Source organism: Crotalus tigris, unplaced genomic scaffold, assembly GCF_016545835.1.
Source record: "Crotalus tigris isolate CLP2741 ecotype Arizona unplaced genomic scaffold, ASM1654583v1 scf7180000018938.1368258, whole genome shotgun sequence".
NCBI classification, from domain to species: Eukaryota; Metazoa; Chordata; class Lepidosauria; order Squamata; family Viperidae; genus Crotalus; species Crotalus tigris.
This window is the reverse complement of record NW_024097283.1, coordinates 197,535-222,911: the sequence shown is the minus strand read 5'-3', so window position 1 is coordinate 222,911 and position 25,377 is coordinate 197,535. Positions and strand designations below refer to the sequence as shown.

The window sequence follows — 25,377 nt, the reverse complement described above, 5'->3', positions numbered from 1 at the left end:
AATGGAAGAAATGTGCTACATGTATTCTTCATTCCATAGTCTCTACTCTAACACAATTGAGGAAAAATCCTCAAAACATGTAAGGATCAAGACTTTGGAATAAGGTACATCTGCACATATTCCTTTTTTTGCTTTTTTTAAAAAAAATCTTATGTGGCTATAAATGTCTGCTGAGTCACAACTAGAAGAGCATGAAAACAAATGGACCAAGGCCTCCCAAAGCAGCTTTTTAAAAACAGTTGTTTGTGAATGAAGGCAAATATATACGTGTCCCAGGATAATGTTGTAGGCTCCAATCTGGATCAGTCCCTGGGACCAAAGGTCTTCCAAACTTTCAGACTCATGCTGGAGCCCATCCTTAGAGCAGGGCTTTTCAACCTTTTCACCCATTGTACCACTTTTAGGATATGGCAACATCCAAGTACCACCAGTCACCTAGCAAGGTGCCAAAAACTTGATGACAAAAAAAAAAAAAAAAGAAAAAAGTGATAAAGTTCTGGTAGTTCTCGACTTACAACAGTTCACTTAGTGACTTTTCAAAGTTACAATGGCACTGAAAAAAGTGCCCCCCAAGCCACAGCCGAGGAAGACATCTGCATGCCCACCCAGCCACTTTCTTCCTCCTTTCTCAGATTTTCATTGTTGTGAGCATTTCTGTTGAAGATTGGCAGTGAAGGTGGGGTGAGGGGTGTTTGGTTTTTATTCCCCCCATCTGCTGGGTGGTTGCAGCAATTTTGGTCACTTCACATGACCCTGGGACACTGTGGCCGTCATAAATATTGTTGTTGTCAAGCATCTGAATGTAAATCACGAGACCCTGGAGATGCTGCAACATTCCAGCTGATCAGCGCTTCTTCTGGGCTCAGCAGAAGTGCCAGGATCAGCGCCGAGCTCCAGCTGGAGCCTGGTGCTGATCCTGGCGCTTCCACTGAGCCCTGACAGTCCCGATGAAGCACCGATCCTGGTGCTTCCACTGAGCCCTGACAGCCCTGCAGCTCCAGCCATCTCTCGCTCAGGCTTGTGCGGTGCTGCCACCAGTTCAGCTCATTTCCCTCCCCCGCTACCACTTTTCTAGGATGGTCGCGTACCACCTGCCAGGTGCCAATGTACCACAGGTGGTACCTGTACCACTGGTTGAAAAGCCCTGCCTTAGAGAACTTCTCTCTAGAGTGTGTGCTTTGGACTGTTCTGTGTATGGTATTTAAATAGCACCTGTTGTATATGGCTCTTTAGATGCTGATTGGTGTATTTATGGCAGGCTTTTCTGTTAGCTGTCATTTGCTTGTGCTGCCCAGCCGTCGTCTTCTAAGTATTTCATAAGCTGGTGGTAAATCATCATCCCTGTTGGATGATGAAGGGCCTATTTCCCAGGCTTCAATCACTTCCCTAGCTGTTTTTGTGCCTGTTCATCGTCAAGTTTGTTTGATTACAATACTACCCATTGGAATCAGACCAACTATAATAATGAAGACAACAGCAAAAAAGACAAGAATGAAGACAAAAGAAATTCAGCACACCAATATTCAGGAGGAAAGGGGGAGTTTGCCAGAAGGCTCTCAACCTTTTGGGGCCTGGTGGCCCTTTGAAAATATGTTGCAAGTATTTTTACAGAAAGTTGATGGGGAGCATAGATGAGTTTTCCCATCCACCAAACAGTTGCCATGAGGCATATAATTAGTTACAAAGATCCTATTCACCAGAATGTTCCTTGCCATCCTTCTGGCCCTCAGTCTCACAGGAAATTATCTCCCAGCCCTGCATACCTTTGTTCTTTTTTCACAAGAAAGCAAGCATCCTTTCCCTTTGGAAAATGAAAAAAACAAACAAACAAAAAACCCACTCTGCTGCAGCTGCTGCTTGCGTTTGGCTTTTCTAAGGAGGCTTCTGATCCCAGTCTGGTAGATTGCTGTCCTTGGTTGCCAGGTTGTAGAGCCAAGATGTAGAGGGCATAGAGAATAGCCTTAAAGGACAGAGGGAAGATTTGTTACCAAGGCAACAATCAGACTTGAGCTCCTTCCAAGAGACAAACTTAAGAAAATACTTCAGACAGGCCCTTCCGAATTCACACAAAGATTAAAGTGGGGGGGGGAATGGGAGCACATTCAGAGTTGAAAGCTTCTGTTCCTCTAGCTCAGGGGTGTCAAACTGCCGACCTGTGGGCTGGATGCGTCATGTCAAAACCTCGACCCCCCATTGCCCGGCAATGGAAAAAAAGTCACGATATGTCGCGACATGTCATATGACGTCGCGAGTTTGACACCTGTGCTCTAGCTCTTCCAATAAAAGGAGTTTTAAACCAATATGGCTTTTGTTTCTTAATCCGGTCTACATTTTAGAGCTGAGATAAATGTAAAGGAGACTTGAGAAAGTATCTGAACTATCCCCAGCCAGACCACAAGTTACCAGCTAGCACTGAAATTGTTAAGAAAGTCTGGAGCTATAATTCAGTCTTTGTTTTTTCCCAACTCTGCACAAGAAATATTCTTGCCTCTGGTGTGTATCAGTTTTGCACTCTTTTGCAGCAATGCCTTCAATGCCTTCAATTTTCCTTCTTGATCACAGTTTTGGTGGTATTTTAATAACAATGCCAATTAATTTGCCCCAATACACTATAATACAAGAAGCAAACATGTTACAAACTATGGTACTGTTGTGATTCCATCCTTAATTCCCTCAGAAAACCTCTATTAAACGCTTGTATTTTTCAAGAATCATCTATGTATTCCTCTCTGTCTCTGTTTCTCTCTCTCTCTCTCTCTCTCTCCTCTCTCCTTCTGTGTCGTGTGTGTGCGTGTGTGTGTGTGTGTGTATGAGAGAGAGAGAGAAAGAGAGAGAGAAAAAAGGAACCCATCTCTCAAATTTTATTCTCTTAAGATTCTTTTATTTTTTTATGATTTGGTGTTCTTTTATTTTTTAGTGCTTGTCTTTAGTTTGAAAAAAGCCCTATTATTTTAATTTTAAAAATCAGATTTTTTTTAATTAAAAAGAGAATTTAATTCTGTTTTCCAGACCTATATGGCAGTTTTCTAGGGCTACCAGATGTGGTGTGCAAAAATCTGAATGACCATTAAAGAGTAGCAAAGGATTAGAATTTCTAATTTCTGAAGCAGAGATCTGGTTGTTTTAGATTTACTGATATTACAGCAGGAGACATTCTGCAAAACATTTGGTACAGAAAGTATTTATTTTATGAACTGAAACACTTCAAGTATTCACAATCCATTGTTGTTGTGGCTCACTGTCATGTGTTTTGATATTTTGTTATTGCTTATTTATGAATGGCAAAAGTTCCATTTATTTACATTGGATGATTTCTTTATGATTACTATTAAAAGTAATAGTAATTAAAAGTAGAGTATCATGATTTCAAAGATTTGTGTAAAAGCGCCCTCTGGTGTATACAAACAACTATATGTTTAATTTTTTTGAGAGGAAAAAAAGTATGTGAATTTGACTTTGTCCAGATAGAACTCTTTTGTATTAAAAATTTATTCTTACTTATACCAGGAGAACACAAATGGTAAACCAAGTATATTCTGAAAGACATGCTCTGGAACACTTTGTATTTTGTTATTCTGTATGTTTCAAACAAATGCTGACCCAGTGCAAGCTAAGATTGGATAAAATATCCCATTGCAAAATGAGAGGTTGCAGTAGTGTGTCAAGAAAATATTTCAAGTTTTTCTTTTTAATTTAATGTTGCTACAGTCATGTGTTGCTTAAAAGTAATCATCAGTGCTTTTGATCTCATTACTCAGGATCTCCCTACTTTCCATTTACGCATCATCTCCCTACTTTCAGCCATGCCATTATTAATTACCACAAGGCAGGAGAGACAATTTTGATTTCTTCAGAAATTGAGAAACAAATGAAGCAATCACTCTAGATCAAACAATATCAGCAAAATATGTCAAGCAATTTACATCAAATCAAACATTCATCAATAAAGAACCTGCTTTGCTTGGGCTTTTATCCTTTGAACCTGGATAGACATTAAGTATCAATGCTGTTCAAAGTATGGGTAAGATATGTTGGAGCAAAATGTGGAGAAGTGTCCCAAATGTGCTTTTTCAAGAGGCAACTGGACTTTCTTATTTTTCTTTGAAGACGTTTTGCTTCTCATCCAAGAAGCTTCTTCAGTTCTGACTGGATGGTGGAGAATAGGATTTGTACTCCTTGCAGACAGCTGGTCATTTGCATTCTTTTAGAGAGTCATTGAGGTCACTTGGAGATTTATCTGTGTCCTCAGGGTCATTTGAGAAGTGCAAATGGGTGTGGAGACTTCTTGGAACTATTGAAAGGACTGTGTTGTCGATTAGAGATAGATGGTGTTGTATCCCCCCCCCCTCTGTTGGGAGAGGGCTGTTCAATTTTGACATAGCTTTACAGAAAGGGAGGAAAAAGTCAGCAAAATTAGCTTGGAAAATTTATTAGAACGGGTGCATGATTCTTCAGAACCACATTTGCACAGTGTTAAGGTTGTCCCACTTAAGTCAAATGAGACTTGCAGCAATAGACATCTTACAAGCATTTTTCAAAATAACATATTGCTACAATTAACTCTGATTTCAAATATCAGGCTAGAAAACAGATAAACAGCAACACTTGCATAAGCTCTCTACATTCAGACTTTAATTATATAGTCTAAGACTGCTGGATCTGGGCTGCAAACATCCGATAAGTGCTAAATGGCAACAGCGAGCTACAGAAAATTCTTAACTCTCTGTTGCATCTAGCAGTTCCTTGGATTTTTGCAGGTGCAGAACACATAAAGTTAATAAAATGAATCTAATCCCCTAGCCCTTTGCCTTTCTTTGGTTCTCCTGCTGCTTTTGAAATGATGTAATTTTGTGCTTGAAAATGCGCTTGTGGGGTCTTTAAATACCTGAACATATTTAATAGGTTTTGAGAACATGCACACATACTATTTCTACAGCAAAGTTTGAAAAGAGAAAATCCAAGATTCTTAAAAAAACATAAAGAGACATCTTGGAATACATTAACGTTCTATTCCAGTGGTGGCGAACCTATGGCACGGGTGCCAGAGGCGGCACTCAGAGCCCTCTCTGTATGCACGCACGCCATCGCCCCAGCCCCGCCACCCCCCATGGCCCCCTCACCAGCAGCCCCTCTGGAGGAGAGTCGCCCTGGGTGCAGCCTGCGCAGAGCAGCGCAGCCAAGGACATGGCAGCCGGGCAGCAGGGACAAGACTCCGCCCTCGTGCCCCATTGCGTACAGATGATGCTGTGGAACGCAGACAGAGGGTGTGGCCACCATGACGCTGCTGGGCTGCCTGGGCAATCTGCTGTGGCGGGCCGTGGAGGTGGTGGGTGGCCCTGTGGGCAGGAGAGGTGGGGCAGGGCAGAGCGGTTTTTGGGCACTCGGTCTCTAAAAGGTTTGCCATCACTGTTCTATTCTAATTATTTAGATTTTTTATTACTTCTTTATTTCTTGCCATTATTATCCTATAAATAACTCAAGGCAATGAACATACCTAATATCTCTTCCTCCTCCTATTTTTCCCCACAACAACCCTCAGGGAGGGAGGTTGGGCTGAGAATGACTGCCCCAAAGTCACACAGCTAGCTTTCATGTCTAAAATAGCACTAGAACTCACAATCTCCTGGTTTCTAATCTGGTACCTTAACCATTAGACCAAACAGGCTCTATACCTATAAAGTAACTACAGGTAGTCCTTGACTTGTGATCGCAATTGAATCCAAATTTTCCACTGCTAATCAAGACAGCTGTAAAGTGAGTTTTGCCCCATTATCTGACTTTCCTTGCCACAGTTGTTTATTGAGTAATCAGGTTGTTAAATGAATCTTGACTTTACATGTCAGAGGGTGGCAAAAGGGGATCACATGACCTTGGGACACTGCAACCGTCATAAATACATGCCAGTTGCCAAGTGCCCAAGGTTTGCTCCTGTGACCATGGGGATGCTGCAAGGCTCCTAAGTGTGGAAAAACAGTCGTAAGTCAGTTTCTTCAGTGCTGTTGTTAACTTCGAATGGTCACTAAACAAATAGTTGTAAATTGAGGACTACCTGCATACTGACTTATAACCATTTTCCATTTTTTTTAAAATGAAAATCTTAAGAGTAAGACACATGGGAAAAAGCCAAATTGCTGAAAGTATAGCATTCCCACCAAGCTGCCATCAACAGAGATAAACCCTATCTAGGGTTACAATAGAAGAGCTCTGTCTAGGAACCTATAAAAGGTAAAAAAAAAAAAAAAAAAGGTAAAGGAGGCCCTGCAGATTTTACTCCACTAGTCGTTGCTGACTAGAGAGGGCAGTGCTCACTTGGGTCTCAAACCTGGGTTGGCAGCTTTCCAGGTGACAAGCCCAGCATCTTAACCACTGACCCCCCCCCCCATACTGCTTATCTAGGGACCTGTGAAAAGATATAAACAAATGCCCAGCACTAGTGCATCACTTCAAGTCACAACAAGACTATTCCTCTCACTCAACCACCACACAACAAAAGACCTCTCCTATCTCTACCTAAGACTCCCAAGCGAGCAACCTAATGAGGACAGAAAAAGAATATCCTCCCACTACTCTTGTAGTAGCATCGCACGACCATACTTCAAAACTAGTCCATTGATGATGTTACCTACTTGGGACAGCAAATGTCTACAATCCAAACTTGGGAGAACTGCGATTATGCAACACGTCCAACCCAAGTTACATGTATTAATTACCATCGCAACCTAATCTTAATTGGTTTATCAGGAGGTGATAATTCCATTCCTTTAGTATAGGATTCTTGCAATAAGCTTTAAAAAGGTAGAAGATATGGTACACAGACTGGATTGTGCTATGTAATATTTCTTATGGTTCTAATGGTTCCCGGAGAATCATCTCCAAACAAGATCATGGTATTGAGAATACTGGCAACTATCGGTACCATTAAGACATCTTTTCCAGCTACACCAGATCTGAAACAGAAAAAAAAGGGGGGGACCTGTCCTCCCTTATATGAGTGTGAACGATAACCAATTTTTACTGCATAATTCTTTATTCTGCAAGGAGACTGCAATCATGCAAGTAAATACAGCAGGGACTGTGAATACTTTATTGTAATACACATAAAGCAATTCATTGGAATAAACAGATATTTTATAAAATTAGTATCCGTATTAGGGCAACTGTTGCCTCAGAAATAAAAAGTAGATTTCACTTTCACTCCCAAAAAGATGGTTTATTGAAATACATCTACACTGTTGATGTTACTTGTGAATAGAAGACAGATTCTAAAACTGGTCTGTGACATCTTTGATGTCTGATTTTGTTACAAGAGAATCTTGCCAATTCTCCAGCTTTAGTGGGGATTTTCCAACAAATGTTCCAACTTCCAGCTGCCCCTTTTAATATCAGACTCATTTACATTAGAAGAATCCAGAGAACCCTTATCCGCTTCCCCTTCATCTCAACAGCCTTTTTCTCTTCTTCCTCCCTTGTTTGCTGTCTGCATCTTCAGGATTGTCCGGAGGATCTGGCATTACAAAACCATCCGTCAATTTATAGTAGACAATTGTAGAGTCTATTTCAACTATTGCTAGGGTGACAGAAAGTGGGGAATCCAGTTTTGCCTGCATTGTGCCTGTGTTCTTCATGATCTGTCTTAACCTGGAAAAATGGAAGGAAGGAATAAAAGTCATCACTGAGGCCCATGTCATTTAAATTTCACCTGAAATCAATGCAGCATGTACTCTGCATTATTAATACCCACCCTCTGTTTCTAAAAGCTTTGTGATTTTTTTCCTCCAAGGACTGCATCTATTATAATGAAAACCTGCTAGAAAACAAAGTTGACAATGCTTGCATCAGATGCAAATTATGTGAACTACTACAGGAAAAAGTTAGGAACGTAAAGGCAACTCTAGCCAAACCCCAACGTACGAAAGAAAGCTCCATCCAAACCAAAGCGAATAATGAACAAATAACTCCTAGAGGATTTGACCTTACTGATAAACCCTTGGAGGAAGACAAATGGAGGTATGTCACACACTGAAGGAAACACAAGGCTCAAAGAAAGAAACAGCATACAACGAACAAACCACTTCTGTCCAATCCTATCCAACCAGAACCATCCCCATTAAAACTGAGCAATCAATTTCTCCCCTTAGATGAAACACACAGACCCACAACCTCCTCCTCAAAGAAAACATGCAGACACCAAGCAAAGAAGCAACTTCAAATATCCCTTAAAAAGTCACTTCAAATATTCCTAAAAAAGCCACATCAGCAAACACACCTGAGATAAACATAAAAGCACTCCAGACTGCAGCCCCCCAAAAAGGAAGGCGAGTGTTGGTAAGAGATTCTATCCTCAAAGGAACAAAATCATCCATCTGCAGACCAGACATACAATCCAGGAAGGTATGTTGTCTTCCTGGAGCAAAAATCAAAGATGTGGCTGAGAACATAACCAAAATAATTAGGCCTACAGATTACTACCCCTTCTTCTTCTTCCTCCACATTGAGACGAACGACACAACACACAAACACTAGCAATAGAAAACAATCCAACCAGTGTCTTAAACTTCAAAAGAGCTGACTTTAACAAACTCAGAGAGAACCTAGGAAAGATTCCATGGATGAAAATCTTAAAGAAGAAAGCAACCCAAGAAGTGTCGGAAACCCTGAAAAATGTGATCATAAAAGCCCATACCAGCATAATACCATTGAGAAAGAAAAACAAGAAATTCAAGAAGAAACCAGCATGGCTGCACAAAGATCTCTCTGACAAACTAAAAGACAAAATGGACAAATACAAAAAGTGAAAAGAGGGGCACATAATTAAGGACAATTATCAGCAGACAGCCAGAACATGCAAAGATGAAGTCAGGAAAGTAAAGGCTCAGAACGAACAAAGACTTGCAACAGAAATCAAGGACAATAAAAAAAACTTTCTTCCAACATATTAACAAGAAGAAAAAAGTCAAGGAAATTAAAGAGAGAAGATGGCAAGGAAATAACAGGCAACAGGGAGAAAGCAGAGCTGCTTAACTCATACTTTGCATCAACCTTCACACAAAAAGAAACTATAGCCCAACATATTAAAAAAAGCTACTGCAAAAGACATACTAAAAACAAAAATTAAGCAAGAAAATGGTAAGAGAACACCTATCCGACCTTGACGAATATAAATCACCGGGACCTGACAGATTACATCCCAGAGTTCTGAAAGAGCTGGCAGATGTTATCTCAGAACCATTGCAGCACATCTTTCATAAATCCTGGAGCACCGGGGAAGTACCTGAGGATTGGAAAAGGGCTTGTGTGGTTCCCATCTTCAAGAAAGGAAAAAAACGGACCCCAGAAACTACAGACCAATCAGTTTAACGTCAATACCTGGGAAGATCCTAGAAAAGATAACCAAAAAACAGATCTGCAAACAAAGTCATAAGCAGTAGCTAGCACAGGTTTCTTTGATAAAGTGACTAAACTAGTAGACCAGTGAAACGGTGTGGACATAATATACTTAGATTTCAGTAAGGCATTTGATAAAGTAGACCACAACTTACTCCTTGGTAAACTAGAAAAAGGTGGAATAGACAACATAACCACCAGATGGATCTGTAACCGGCTGACAAATCATACTCAACGAGTAATCCCCAATGGCACTACATCCACATGGAGAGAAGTAAGCAGTGGGGTACCACAAGGTTCCATCTAGGCCCAGTACTCTTCAATATCTTCATAAATGACTTAGATGAGGGAATTGAAGGGGAACTCATCATATTTGCAGATGACACCAAACTACAGGAGTAGCCAACACCCCAGAAGTTAAGCTCAGGATCCAAAAAGAGCTAGACAAACTTGAACAATGGGCCCTATCCAACAAAATGGGTTTCAATGTGAAGAAAAGCAAAGTTTTATATTTAAGCAGGAAAAATCAAAGGTACAAGTATAGACTGGGCGAGACCGGCTTAAAACAGTAACTGTGAGAGGGACCTTGGAATCCTAGTGGATGATCACTTGAATATGAGCCAGCAGTGTGCAGCAGCAATCAAAAAAGCTAATGCAATCCTAGGTTGTATAAACAGAGGCATAGAATCAAGATTACGTGACATATTAGTACCGTTTTATAAAATCCTAGTAAGACTACGCCTGGAATACTGCAGCCAGTTTTGGTCCCATATCACAAAAAAGATGTTGAGAATTTGGAAAAAATTCAGAGAAGAGCAACTAAGATGATCAAAGGCCTGGAAGCTAAAACATATGAAGAATGGCTGCAGGATTTGGGTTTGGCTAGTCTAAAGAAAAAAAGAAATAGGGGAGATATGATAGCAGTGTTCCAATATCTGAGGGACTGCCACAAGGAAGAGGGGTCACTTTGTTCACAAGAGCACCAGAGGGAAGGACAAGAAACAATGGTTGGAAACTGATCAAAGAGAGAAGCAACCTGGAATTAAGGAGAAACTTCCTGACAGTGAGGACAATTAACCAGTGGAACAGCTTGCCTCCAGAAATCGTGGGCACTCCATCACTGGAGATTTTTAAGAAGAGACTAGACAATCACTTGTCTGAGATGGTATAGGTTCTCCTGCTTGAGCAGGGGATTGGACTAGAAGACCTCCAAAGTCCCTTCCAGCTTTCTTCATATATTATGTTGCTTCAGTCTAAGATAGAGGTAGCCAATAGAACATCAGCCATCAGAACCATTAGAAGGCTAAATGACACTACCATGAAGCAGCAAACTTCGGTAGACCCAATGAAAACTTGGTAGAGGTCTAACCTATGCTCTCCCCAGCAACCTTGACCACAAAGAGCAATTTTCCTGTTGCCTTTAAGAGTGGGTGTTCAGCATAACTTTAGATCCATCTCTTTGTGTTTTGAACTAACACGAGCACGTAAGTTCTGATTCAAATCAGAAGACCGGTGTAGGGGAAATGAAAGTTTAAATCTTTCTTCTTTCTGTCCCTGTTGTTCATCATCTAAATCTCTTGTGCTTATAGTAATTAAAAAGTCATGAAAAAGCCTACATGGTGGAAACCTCCTCAGGAAAGTAATTAATAGGGAGGGGTTTTTTTTTTTTTTGGTACTCAAGTGATTCCAATCCAGAGTCACAAAAACTTTCTTCAAACATTATAAGAAATGAAAAAAATAAGTTCTGGTCTTAATATAAGGTGCTAGTTTAACCCATACATTTACACTTACAGTGTTATATTAACCTCTTTCACTTCATATCTATTATTTGTTCCCCTTAGTTATTCCAATAAACTTGTACACTGCAGATCTCAAAAGCTGAGATGGGTCAGAGCATATGCAAATGGACAAAAAGGCAGCAATGACAAACCACTTACATACTATCCAAAAAAGCTGCATGGATGTGACCATGAGGTCACTAAGTCAATTCACCCTCGGACAGTCCCATCAAATTCTGCAAAACTTTTAGTTTAGGGGTGGGAAACTTCCAAACCTCTGTATTTTTGCTGAACTGTGATGCCCAAATATCCTTCACTATTGGCCATGCCTCCCTGTTGTCCAGTGTCAATATCAGAAATCAAATCTATCATTCTAACTCCAAAATGGCAAGAATCAGCTCATTCCCTTACAGATAATCCTTGACTTATAACCATTCATTTAGTAACAGTTCAAAGTTATAATGTAAGTTTTTCACACTTACAACCATTGCAGCATCCCCATGGTCACATGGTCAAAATTCAGATATTCATTAACTGACTCATACTTATGACGGTTGTCGTGTCCCAGGGCCATGTGATCCCCTTTTGAGACCTACTGACAAGCAAAATCACTAGGGAAGCCAGATTCACTTAACAACTGTGTTACTAACAACTGCAGCAATTCATTTAACAACTGTGGTAAGATAGGTCGTAAAATCGGGCAAAATTCACTTAACAAATGTCTCTCTTAGCAACAGAAATTGTGGTCTTAAGTCGAGAACTACCTGCATTTTTCCATCCTTTCCCATTTCCACCAAGTCTTATTAGGCACATATAATCACATATAATTCCCTTTGAATTCTTAACTTCAATGTCCCTTTCTATTGCCCCATTGCAACTATTCAAATGCAGGCATATTCTTTTTTAACTGAGATCAAGTTTTAAAAAAAAAACCAAAACCAAAACAGGCAGTCAGCACGGTAGCAAAGATGTCATTGTTATTTCACCTGAAACAGGAATGTGTGAGGTGATTGTCTACATACTACTCTCTGCTGGTTATGATTTATGTGAATATCCTATAGGGAAGTTATCTCTGGCATTAAGGAAGTCAGCATTTCTGACGCCTTCAGGCATCACTGTTGGGGCGGAATTCATTCTACAAAGATTATTTGTTAAAGAAACAGAGAAAGGAATCAGACTGTGAAGCTCTTTATCTGTAAATACAATGAAAGCATTGTAAAGTGCATCTGCCATGAATGGGGATTTTGACAAGCTCTATGGAGAACCAAAGAACAATCCAGAGACTGGGCAAGCTGATTTTCTACTTGAAAAGTCCTGTAGGGCCAAAAATGAATATCCCAGTGGGAAAGAGGAAAATTGAATACACCTTTCCATATTACCTGCACCTTCATTTTTTATGAGTTTATTATTAAAACATTACATTTATAGATTTATGAGAAAGTGTTAACATTGTTGACATTGGGATGTTCCTATCAGTCTACTTATATACTGTATATTAGAGTAATGTTACTTTGAATTATGTTCTAAAAATCAGAAATTTTATTGGCTTTAGGGAACGTTGGTTATATCAAATAAGGGAAATTACTAAGGGAATAATTTTGTGAAATGGAAAAAGCACTCTTATTTCAGGCATTAAGAACTGGATATATACTGTTCCCATTTTTGAAAAGGCATTTTTTTAAATAATAAATGATCGTTTCTCTTTGGCACAGATTTCATTTTACAACAGTGTTTATTTCTTTTTAATTTGAAATATTCATATCTTGTTTAATACTAGTTATACAAGTGGCATATTCATTATTTTTCTCTTTTCCTTGTTTTCTGTTTGTTATTATAGTAATTATGTTCTTTACTTCTGTTTATAGTTTGGTTTCAAATATATTTTAGTTAGTTGGGGTTTTTTTTTTGTATTTTTAAGAAATTTCTAATAAACTAATTTTTTAAAAAAATACCTGCACCTTCTACACTCATGTGAAAATTAGCTCCGATTGCTATGAATGTAGAAATTTTACTAACAGGAAAGGAGACAGCAGGAATGAGAAAGCCTATTACAAGGCAACATTTATTACTTAATTTTGAAAATAAAGCCAAATAGAACCTGGGGCCTGCTACTCATTCTCATCTATTCTGATTACTATAATCATTTGGAGTATGGTTTTAAGCACTCTGAAGAAAATCCTCTTGATTACAAAGAATTTATTTTGTATCCAAAAATGTTTTCCTGGAAAGGTGAAGCTGCCTCAAATATATATATATATACATATACATATTTAAAACCAAACAAATAAATGTGAGCACCAGGGAGTGCTAAAAAATTTAATAAAATTTAGTAAAATGTCAATAAAATTACAATAAAACCAATAAAACGCCTAGCTTTCGTCAGCAACTGCTGACATCATCAGGGCTCAAAATGCCGGTCAGTAGGAGAGTCCTCTTTATAGATTGGCCAGGGTCTGCACCCGGCTCCTAGATCTTGTCATTGGGCCTGATGGGATAGGCTGTTTCCCGGTTGCCGGTTTCTTATTAGCAATAATTGCTTTCTTGCATTTCTTGCTTGTGTAAATGTCATCGGGTGTTTTCTCTTTGCCAAATTCGGGGTTTGGTGGAACGTCCCCCTTTTTTTGCTTTATTGCTACACCCACTTTGTTTAGTTGCACACCTTCATCCCCCCCTTTTTCACTCCGTTCTGATTGCCCCGTTGCAATGCACTGTCTCTTATTTTCTTTGTGTTTTCCCCAATCATGGTCTCCGCAGATGTTATTCAAGTTAATTGCTATCACACCCCCTGTTTCCTCCTTGCTCCTTGCTTGCACGGTGCCGTCTTGAGGGTTCTTTCGTGTTGCCTGTTGTTACGGGCAGATCGGCATTGCGAGGTGGGGTGGGCGGGTCGTATTCACCAAACATGCTAATGAGGCTGTTTCTCCCCTTTTCGAGTACGATCTGGTAGTTGTTGCTCCCAGGAGTCTCCTCTCTTTATCTCCGATCTTTATACATTCCATCCTAGTTTTAATTAACTCACCCTGGATGTTCTCTATACGACAATCAATTATTGCTAATAAGAAACCGGCAACCGGGAAACAGCCTATCCCATCAGGCCCAATGACAAGATCTAGGAGCCGGGTGCAGACCCTGGCCAATCTATAAAGAGGACTCTCCTACTGACCGGCATTTTGAGCCCTGATGATGTCAGCAGTTGCTGATGAAAGCTAGGCGTTTTATTGGTTTTATTGTAATTTTATTGACATTTTACTAAATTTTATTAAATTTTTTAGCACTCCCTGGTGCTCACATTTATTTGTTTGGTTTTAAATATGGATATACCCAGGGATCATATTTTTAGTGTAATTGTTAACATACATGTACATATACATATACATATACATATACATATACATATACATATACATATACATATACATATATATATATATATATATATATATATATATATATATATTATTCTTCAAACCCGGGTTTGAACCTCAACATCTTGGTTTCTTATATCTTTGGGATTCCATAAAAAGCTAAAACAGAAGTCAGCACCCTTTTCAGGTGGAAGCATCATTACATATTGTTGTGTAATCTCAACCTTTTTAATGCCGCGACTTCCAACCGGTCATAAGTCGAGGACTACTCAACTGGTGCAGCACCGTTTGCAGAATGGGACTTTTGGCGGGCTCAGCAGGGCAGAGACAGCCTGGACAATTCCTATTGGCTTTTGAAAGCCAATAGAATTAGACTCTATTCAAGAGAGTCTATTCTATTGGCTTTCAAAAGCCAATAGAATAAAAGGGAGTAGCACAGCTAAGGAAAAGGGGGGGGGAAATGGCGGACTGCGTTGTTTGGCGACCCCCGTGAAATGGTCGTTCGACCCCAAATGGGGTCCCGACCCACAGGTTGAGAACCACTGGTGTAATCAAATACGTGTGTGTTTGTGTATATATATGTTACATAAGAATACAGAGCTCTCACGTGTTTTGCCAAAACATGAGATTTTATTATTTTACTTAATTGGATAGAAGTTTTCAGCACCACCTTGCTGCCATTTAGATTTTTGCAGTTCTAATCTGGTAGTCCTAAAATGGTGCATAAGTACATAAGACAATGAGCACAAACTGTTAGAGAAGAAATCCTGCTGTAGCCACACAGGGTTGCTGGGCAAAAAATCTTCATGAAGCAGAAACCAAACGTAGAAAGAAGCCCACTTGAAAGAATTATCCATTTAAATATTTGCCGTACTAAAAAGATTGACCACTAAGTGATCTTTCAATCTGCCATCCAGCAATAGGCCTCTTTCATTCAGATGCCAAAGGCAGAGCCGACAGTCTTCACAATATGGATTTACAGACACACAACATGAAAAACATAATGAATGTAGAAGATGCAGGGATGATTTCAGAGGTTGGCAGTATAGTTGTATTATAATTCTCCTACCTGGCTGAGGCTTATGGGAGTAACACTACACAATTTTGCATCCATTTATCTGTCCCTGATTATAACTCCAATCAATAAAAATGAATTTTACTAAAAAGTTAATACATGTATGCATTGGGCCATTAAACATGATTCAGAAGGAATAAGAGCCTTCCAACAACACCAATTAAACTGAATGCATGCTTGGAAGTCAAGTGCCAGATATGTTTCATAATTTGGTGCTAGATGCAGAAATCAGATCAGAACAGAGAATTCCCATTGTTTATAACTGCCATAATGAAATTCAGATACATCCCCAAATGTAAAACCATTGATGAATCTTTCATTTCCATTTTTTACAATTTGGTTATCTGTTCTACTCCTCTAAACTTGCTGTGCTCTAGTTCAGTGGTTCTTAACCTGGGCGATATTGCCCCCCAGGGGGTGATTTTGTTTTTCAGGGGGGCGATGGAACAAAAAGGGGCAATGCGGGGGCGAAGGAACAAAAAGGGGGCAATATGGGGGCGATGGAGCGAGAAGCTTTGGGAACACTTTTGAGACTTTTTTGTACAGTGAATCACTGTATATCTGTCGTACAAAAACATCAGATCGTTCACTATTAGTGGATTGAATTGTGTTTTCAAATGTTCCTCCAGCTAGCTTCAGTACAGAATGCTGTACATATGTGAATACGCATCGCTTATCTTCATGCACATTGCGCAGAAGCCTCTACCCATACAATGGTGCGCCATTGGCCAGAATGGGCAGTGATGGAGGGGGGAGCGCTTCTTTCGAAACATCGCATGCTGAGTAGCTGTCCCCTGTGACGTCAGCTGTAATGTTGACGTCACAGTTTGAGTTTTCAGCTTTGTTTTCGAATTTTTGTTGTACTCTGTAAAACATTTTGTGTGTCTCTTTGTATTGTACTTTTTTAGCATGCACTCCAGTTTGATATTATATTTTCTTTGTGTCTTTTAATCCTTTTTACAGTGTGCGTGACTATATATACTTTCCGCAAATCTTAATTTAGTTTCAGAGTTTTCGTCTTGAAATTCTTAGTTCCTGCATTGCAGCTTGTTCTTATGCCCTTTTTATATTTCTTTTTGCATCTTAAATTTCACTTGTAATTCAATCATTAAATGTTACTGTTTTTCTTTTCGGGCATTTCACTTTCTTCCAATTGAATTTTGTTTTCAGTGGTGATTACATTTAAGTGTCTTGAATAAATAAGATAATAATTAAATACATGTATCACGAAGTTTGGGAATAAAGTGCCGGGTGGCACCAAAATTTTTCACACAGTTGAGCTATGGGAAAAAGACTGGAAATAAATTATTTGCATCGATATGTCCTGATGATAATTTTAAAGAAAACAAAAAAAAAATGTTTGCCTAAATTGAAGAATTATTTCCTATGTTGTGATTGAGAGATTATGTTGGGGGAGGGGAGCGATGACAACTTCCTCATTGGCTCAAGGGGGCGATTTGTTCAAAAAGGTTAAGAACCACTGCTCTAGTGTATAACAGCAAAGAACATCAAATAAGGACGACGCAAGACTGAGCATTAAGCAAAGCTCCATTTTGCAATCTGTACAAATTGTGCACATTGAAATTATTCTATATCATGGGGAGAAGCCCAGAACTCTCTGGCCTATCTTTCTACTCATCCTCTCATGTATCACTTTTTAGTTACTAGAAGGACCAAGGACCACATTAAATTTTGCAAATCTCTATTTTACAGGGATAACTTTTCCATCTGCACATGTTTTAAAGATGCTCTGTGTTTGGGTACTCAATGGGTATATTTAGAAAGCCTCACAGATTTTTCCTTCTTCTTTTCCACCCACAGAAAGAAAGGATAGTAATGGTATGAGTGAACTACCCTTCTTTGTTATCCTTACTTGGTGAGGGAAGAGGATAGGAAGGAGGGAAGCTAGTAGATGGAGAAAAGCTACTTAAAAGCTAAATGCTAAGCTATTTTGCTTAGAAAACAGACAATGTAGTGCAGTAGTGAAGGTGCTGTATTCAAGCCAAGGAGATCCAGACTAAATTTCCTTTTCAGTTATGGAGTTACCTGGTGATAATATTCTTACTCGAAAATAAAATAAAAAAATACCTCCTGATACACATTCATACCACTGAGTTCTCAGAGAGCTCTCATTTAGATCAAGTCTGATATAACTGCAAAAATAAATAAAAAATACAACACCTCTGTAGACACTCACCTCTCATGGCTGAATGATACCTGGGCAGGAGCTGGCACCACTACCTGCAAAGGCTCGGTTTCCTTCTCACGTCCATGGAGGCACACCAGCTGGAACTCTGCTAGCCCAGTGAAGGATACCTCCTGCCAGTTCCGAACTGAAGGGTATAGCAGAGAGTAACAAAAACCAGAATGAATTATGAAACAATGATGATAACCTTTTCATTGAAGGACCTCAATGTTCTAGCCAGCATTTACACATTTAGTTACCATGGTCTTACAAACCTCAAGATATAGATTAAATACATCTGCCTTGCTCTCTTCCCTCAACTGTGTTTGTTCTCTTTCTCTTTAATTTCACAACAACTTTCTGAAATAGGTAATCTGATTTAGTAAGCTACCTGTCCTAACAGAGAAGATTGGCAGGATTTTTTTTTTGCAGACTACACCCAGAGAAAAGGAACCTGTGGCCCTCCCAATATTGGTAATTGATCTCTCCTAGCATCCTTCCCGATTTGCTATGTGGGCTACAAATACTAGAAACGGTAGTTTAGCAACACATGGAAGCCATAGAATCCCTTCATCATGAGTATGTTGGTGTCAGAGAATTTGCAGGGCTGCCCTCTGCCCCCAAAAGTGCTAATCATATGTAATTGCATGCAATGGCCTAGTCAAGAAATCTGAACTGTGTGTGTGCTATAGTGTGATTCCAGGAGTGGTAATCCTAATATATCAAGAGGACATCAGTCAGTGGCCATAGAACATACTGTGTTCCACCCATCTCTTGCATATTGAATGGGTGGGCTCTATGTATGTATGTTTGATATTATGTTCATGGCATTAACATATAAAGTCTTACAGCCTAACAGACTTCTTTGAGAGCAATATAAGCAGGGTAAAGTAAAAGAGTCCCTGCAGATTTTACTCTGCTAGCTCATTTCTGTTTCAAGGACACTGAGCCAGCGCTGTCCAAAGACATTTCCATACTCATGTGGCCAGCATGACATCACAAAGCAGTGTTACCATCCCTCCAAAGTGGTGCCTATTTATCTACTTGCCTTTGCATGTTTTCGAATTGCTAGGTTGGCAGGAGCTGATGCAAGGACAGGCACTCACCCCATCACATGGCGCTCAGGTCTCAAACATGAGCTGATGGCTTTCCAGCCAACCAGCCCAGTGTCTTAACTGCTGAGCCACCGTGTCACCCCATATAAGCAGGGAGGCACATCCTAATGCTTTTTCTCCAACTCACAAACAAAGGCACTAAAGCAAGTGGACACTCCAACTACTCCAATTTCCAGTATCTCCACTACTTTTAACACAGGGAAGCAACCTTTTCAGGACTGTAGTTTGGGTGTATGCGCATATAGGTTCACTTGTATATGCAGTGCTAAGATTTGCCCAGGGAATCTAAAGTTGGGAGGATTTGTAGACATTTAAGATAACTGGAATCCCAGTCTTCAACAGGACACAGCTTTAAACTGTAGCTGCAGAAATCCAAGGATTTCATGAAGCACATGAAAACTATTCTTGGCATTTGTTTGGCAATACTGCACATACCACAGCATTTACACACACATACACCAATCTTACAGGTTGCCCTTTAAGCTATCTCCACTAACTTACCTTCTAGAAGGTCCAGATAAACTAAGAAAGCAGCATATACCCCTGTGCTGTCAGCCACTTCCAATGACATCATTTTTGTGAACTGAAACAAGACAACGGAGAGCAATAGATGTAAAATCCATTAACAGAGTTCTCAGACATTATATTCTAGGCAAGGGGTTCCCAATCCCCGGTCCGTGGACCAGCACCGGGCTGCAGCATGCCAGAAACCGGTCTGCGCAAACAAGCGAAGCCCCATCCATGGGATACAGGCAGTGCTACGGAAACAGTCCCTGGTGCTCAAAAAGTTGGGGACCTTTGCTCTAGGCAACAAAATCCAAACAGAATTGTATCCACAATTTCTGAAAGTATTTTCCCATCAATTGCAGAGGGTTTTCTTTTGGCAGAACTCTGAGAAGAAAACACAGCACTTTCAAAAAATAGGGGAGGGGGAAAGGTCAGTGAAAACATTTAACGCTAGACGAAGTCTGTTAAAAAAAACCTTGCAGATTGTGTTTTAAATGCCAATTAAAACTATCCTCCAAAAACTGTAGCCGGCAGGGAATAATTTATTGCAGCAGCATAAATGGTTCATAAAACAGCTCTAGTTCTGCCTTAAGCTTCTGGGCTGGAACTGATTTATTTCTCTGTTTTGCTTAGCACCTGGCACAAGAAGACATTATAGATGATTGTGCCAGAATCCAAACATGGAAGGATTTGACCCAAGATTAGTGTGTGTCTTGTTATAACTGGGGATATGGTCTGTTGCTGTTATTGGAATCTAAGTGTCATCTGGAGCTCAAAATCTGGAGCAGAAAACCAGACAAAAGTATGAAGTCAGCATATTATTGTTAGAAGAAAGGAGTATTTTTATATATTTCTCATTTTGAGTAATAAAGGTGGAATAAAAATCTAATAAATGTTAAATATCAAAGTACTTAAACTAGTAATACCATCATACTTTTCTTATTGCTCATACCAATAGGGAACACAGGAATGAGTATTTTATTACTGCTGTTGATTTCATGATGATGATATCCAGAGATTTCCCACCATCACAGGGGCCAAGATTGTCAAATCTTATTTTCTTTTGATGTGTATGCATAATTCAAAATAAATCACCAGATTCAGATCCAGCCTATCCTGATTGTATATGTATATCTAGTAACAGCCTTGCTAAAGTGCTATGGCAAATTTCACCCACATCTGGCACAGTTTAAAGCTTCAGCCAATTTTAGAAGCAAAGTATCTTCTGTATCTTCTTAAGAATTTAAAGTCTAAAAACAATTGTATTATAAAGCTTTTATTTTGTAGGCTTGAGCAGACTAATGCAATCCTACTCCTCAGATTATTTGTGTTATAAAAGCAGCAAAAACATGCCCTTTCAACAGAGCAAAGATATAAGACGGGATTATTATGGTAATACAATGAATCATGGGAATTCTGCATTCTGTCAAAATCTGCTTGTTAATCTAAATTCATAAAGAGAAGTATTGTCAAGGGTTCTGAACTTACATATACCTAGCCTTAAAAACACTTCTTAAAAATATATATTTTTAATTTACAATCTCATTGAAGAATTTTTAAGAGTAAAAGCCACAAAGAAAAATAGTAAATTTTGAAAAAAAAAAGTAGAAAAAAGCAGCTTCTGATGTTTTTGACAGCTATAAATGCACTCATATTTTGTACCCTCTCTAAAATTATATCATAATTTCCTTTTTTCCATAAATCTCAAGTTCATTTTTCTTTTTTTTTCAGCAAAAAGTCCACAAAGGATTTGTAGTCACTAATAAATGTAGTTGTTGATCTTCCTCTAATCAAACATTAATTTTGCCATCTCTGCTAGTTATGTCATCTTCTCCAACCACTCTCCATTCTGGGTATTTCAGAGTCGTTGCATATATTGCATCAGTATCATCTATTGTATAAACATAATCTTCCATGGCTCTTTTCTAACTGACATCCAGCAAGAAAAAAAGTTCTGGTTTAAATTCTTTTTATCAGTATACGTATTTGAACCCAGAAATTTCTGGCTTTTTAAAAAAGTAGAGCAGGCATGATAAAATGGCTTTTCATGTTGTCCACATTTCCAACACAAATTTGAAGTATTTTTATACTTTCTAGATGATTTTTCTGGATTCATATACCAACAGTAATGTCAGGCGCAATAAACTAAGAGTCAGGGTTAGATCCAAAAAGAGTACAAGTTTATTCCATGCTTCCTCTATACAAGAATTGGAATTACTTACGGTCAAGACAAATTGGTAATAGATAAGAGTAAACAGAATTCATTCAATTGAGTCTGATTTTACGTGATTCTACAGACCAGCTCTCTCCACATTTTCTGATCTTGTACGGTTTGTTTCAATTTATGCTCTGACTGGTGTCCACTTTAATAACATCTAGCCACTGTGTTTTTTGGTAGCCTTGTTTCCTTTTTACCACTGATCAATCTGAACATAACTACCTTTTCCAGTGAGTTTGAGTGCATGACATGGCCAATATAAGTAAGGCAGAATTTTGTGATCTTTGTCTTCCAGTGATATCTCTGGTTTTATATGCTTCAGTACTTGTTTGTCACCTTTGCTATCCAAGGTATGTGTTCTCAAATACCAAATTTGAACAACTCAATTTTCCTCCTGTTTCTTTCATGGTAAATTTCAATACTCTTAACCATATATTTTTCCACTGTTCCATCAGTGTCCCTTTTTGTATCTCACTGGGGTTTGTTAATTTCCTATTCAGAATTATCTGTGTCTTTTGTGAAGTGAAAATTGATTTTATCTATTTAATAAAATTATCATCAAAGTCCATATCCTCCAAAATTTTAAGCAAGAAAGTCCTATTCAAATTGTCAAAAAAAATTAATTTATGAACTTATCTAAATTAAACGTTATCTAAATAAAACATTTACATTTATGAATTTATCTAAATTGACAATGTTGACAGAGTTTGACAATAACTCTGGCAACTTATAACTAAAAAAAAAAAACCCCATTGTATAAATTGACCAGAAACAAAATACCAGAACAAAACCAAAACAAACCAGACCAAAGCAAAAGGCGGGTCCATAGTCACCATGTCAGCAAGACCTGGGAAAACAACCTGGTCTTCATTAATTTCCTGAAGATCATATGGATGGGAGTTATCCAAACGGGAAGGAGACCATTCAAGAGGGCAGGGACTGCAACGAAGAGAAGAACCTATCCCCTAAAGATGTCCTTGACAAATAATGAAAACAATCCGCTTTGACCTGGACTGAGTGGGCTACCCAAAAGAGAGGGCCTTCCAGAAGAGAACCATATCATATCATTATAGCGAGGAGATGAAAATACTTCCACATATATTGCACTACTACCCTCTTTACTTGAAACCAGCCTTCCTTCTCCTTCATTCGTACATGCACCTGAAATCCAGGTTCTCTGTCAACCAATTCCATTGATTTCTTCTTATGGAACAACCAATTTTCACATCAAAAAAGCATTCTGTTTTTTTTCAGACTGGCAATCGGTAAATAGTTCTTTAACAAAAAATGCTCCAGAATCCTTCCCCCCCCTTTTAATATCTTCTTCCTTAATACTTATACATCATCTTCATGGTGATAAATTACAATTACGATAAATTTATTGGCACATGGCCACAGTATAACACACCACTTCCTTTCCCCCTTCCTTCAGGCTTGGTCAAACTTAACACATGGTTAAGTACTAATTCTGGGGACCTGTTTTCTTTTATGTATGCATTATCATTTCAGGAGATATAATGTTGCTGGACAAAGATTACAGTCTTTTAAAATATAACATTTATCCTCAGGGGAAATGTGTGTTATGGTCAAAGATCCTCCAGCTCCAAGATCCACTCTGCACATTTATTCTTTTATTTTCCGTTTTACTAGAGACTGAGAAACATGACCATTTCAAACTTGCACTGATCAAAAGTCCAACATAAAATAGGTTATTTCTCATTTCGTTTACATTTTAATCTTTCATGTTACTTATGGCACATACACACCATTCCTCGTCCTAAGAGAGTATATTATTGTTATACCTTGTACTTGAACTTCTTTAAGGTGGCTTAAGAAATTATTACTCATCAACGACATCTTCACCCTTTTTAAACACTAAATTTCTACATTTTATTTTAGCATACTTCAAGCTGTCGAATTGCAGTTCTGGGGTTTACGAAAAATGAATGATGAATTTAACTTTGCTACAGATGAGCAAGCCAGATATCAGAAGGGAGATTTTTGTTCCCCCAGTTCTTCTTCTACTAACCGTAGGATGAGTTGCCAGCCAGTCCTCTCGAAGGGCCCATTTCCCGGGCTTTGGGATTTCCTCCTCCCGACCAAAAAACCCGGAGCATCCAGCAACCGAACCTTCCTCCTCCTTTGAGCCGTCTCCGCAATCACTCTCCGACTTTTCCATTCCCAATTCGCGTGTCATTCAGCTTCGTTCCGGTTGGTGTTGCAACAAAATAGTTCCTCCGCGAAACTTTTAAACAGCTTTAGGGTTCCTTTTTTCAGCAAGTAAACGTGTCATTCTTAAGAATATTTTTTTTCTTATTTCTTTCTCATTTTTTAATTTCTTCTTCCAATTTCTGATTTTTTTTAAAACTAACAAACCTTCTTTACCAGCTCCTGATTTGCAAGATATATTTTTGAGACAACAGAATTTGAGACGAATCTATGTATCTCAAACACATTGGACTAGCACTAAATTTTCTCACACCTGCCAAATTACTGTGCTGGATATATATTAAACAGCATGATATGGTTTCTCGAAAAACTAAATTTAAGTATCCTTATTTGTAGATGTAAATGTTTCTGACTATTTACTTCAGACTAATACTAATATAAAAAGATAATTTAAAATCCCTGACTTTATAGGGTAAAATATTGATACTATTTCAAGATTGATAGAGGGATTCCTGTATTAATACCTTAAGGCGGAGGTTCCCAAACTTTTGATCACCAGGGACCGGTGCCATGGAGAAAGGTTTTTCCACAGACCAAAGGGGCTGTGGTTTTGAATACTGCCTGCATCCCGAGGATGCAGCTTTGCTTGTTTGTGTGGCCCGCTTGCTGGCATGCTGCGAACCAGTGGTGGTCCATGGACCAGGAGTTGGGGACCCCTGCCTTAAGGTATATCAAATTAATAGTTAAATTGCTGGGAAGAGTTTTATAGGAAGGAAAATTTCATAGATTTTCTTCATCTAAATTATGGTTATCATATGATGAGAAACATTTTAACTTTTATCGTTTTATCATTGTGCATAAATTTTTAACTTCTGTCAAGTGATCGTCTGACATCAAGGTGGAGGCAACGGAGTTTGCAAAAAAAATCCTCCCATGTTTGCATCCTGCTAGTATTGCACCAAAGTACAAATCCAACAATAGAATGTGAAACAAAGTAAGAGAACAGGACATCTCTGAAAGCAGCATATAAAAAGCAGGTTTTTTTTAAAAAAAAAACAACAACCCAAAACCCAAAATGACTTGGATAATGTGGAGAAGAAAGAGATCTTTCTGTAAAGATTCTAGAATTGTAAGGATTCTAGACTTCTACACACAAGCAATAGGTATTCTGAATATTCTTTCCCTACTGAAATGAACATTGAAATATGAATTACAGGTAATCCTCGATTTACAACAGTTCATTTAGTGACCATTTGGAGTTACAACAGCACTGAAAAAAGTGACTTATGACAATTTTTCACACTTACGCCCGTTGCAGCATCTCCTTGGTCATGTGATCAAAATTAAGATGCCTATCAACTGACTCATATTTGTGATGGTTGCAGTGTCCTGGGGTCATGTGATCACCTTTTGTTACCTTCTGACAAGCAAAGTCAAGGGGAAAGCCAGATTTACTTAACAACCATGTTACTAAGTTAACAACTGCAGTGATTCACTTAACTGTGTCAAGAAAGGTCATGATATGGGACAAAACTCACTTAACAAATGTGTCACTTAGCAACATAAATGTTGGGCTAAATA

At 38.8% G+C, this 25,377-nt stretch overlaps 1 protein-coding gene across 5 annotated transcripts in view; it reads right to left on the bottom strand.

Moving 5' to 3' along the window:
- The window catches only part of TSEN15 (tRNA splicing endonuclease subunit 15), a 28,046-nt gene extending 4,184 nt beyond the window's left edge, over positions 1 to 23,862 (bottom strand). Inside the window, exons 1-4 of one of the 5 annotated variants that reach the window (XM_039357642.1) lie at positions 23,657 to 23,856; positions 19,404 to 19,485; positions 17,800 to 17,935; positions 1,841 to 1,960 (exon numbers count right to left, since the gene is read on the bottom strand). In XM_039357642.1, the coding sequence (XP_039213576.1) occupies positions 1,873 to 1,960; positions 17,800 to 17,935; positions 19,404 to 19,485; positions 23,657 to 23,824 (474 nt within the window). In that variant the 5' untranslated portion in view covers positions 23,825 to 23,856 and the 3' untranslated portion in view covers positions 1,841 to 1,872. Of the gene's footprint in view, positions 1 to 1,034; positions 1,961 to 4,185; positions 4,382 to 7,008; positions 7,639 to 17,799; positions 17,936 to 19,403; positions 19,486 to 23,656 lie in introns of those variants that run through there. The other 4 variants (XM_039357641.1, XM_039357640.1, XM_039357637.1 and 1 more) reach the window with 4 other exon arrangements.
- Between the last annotated feature and the right edge of the window lie 1,515 nt (positions 23,863 to 25,377).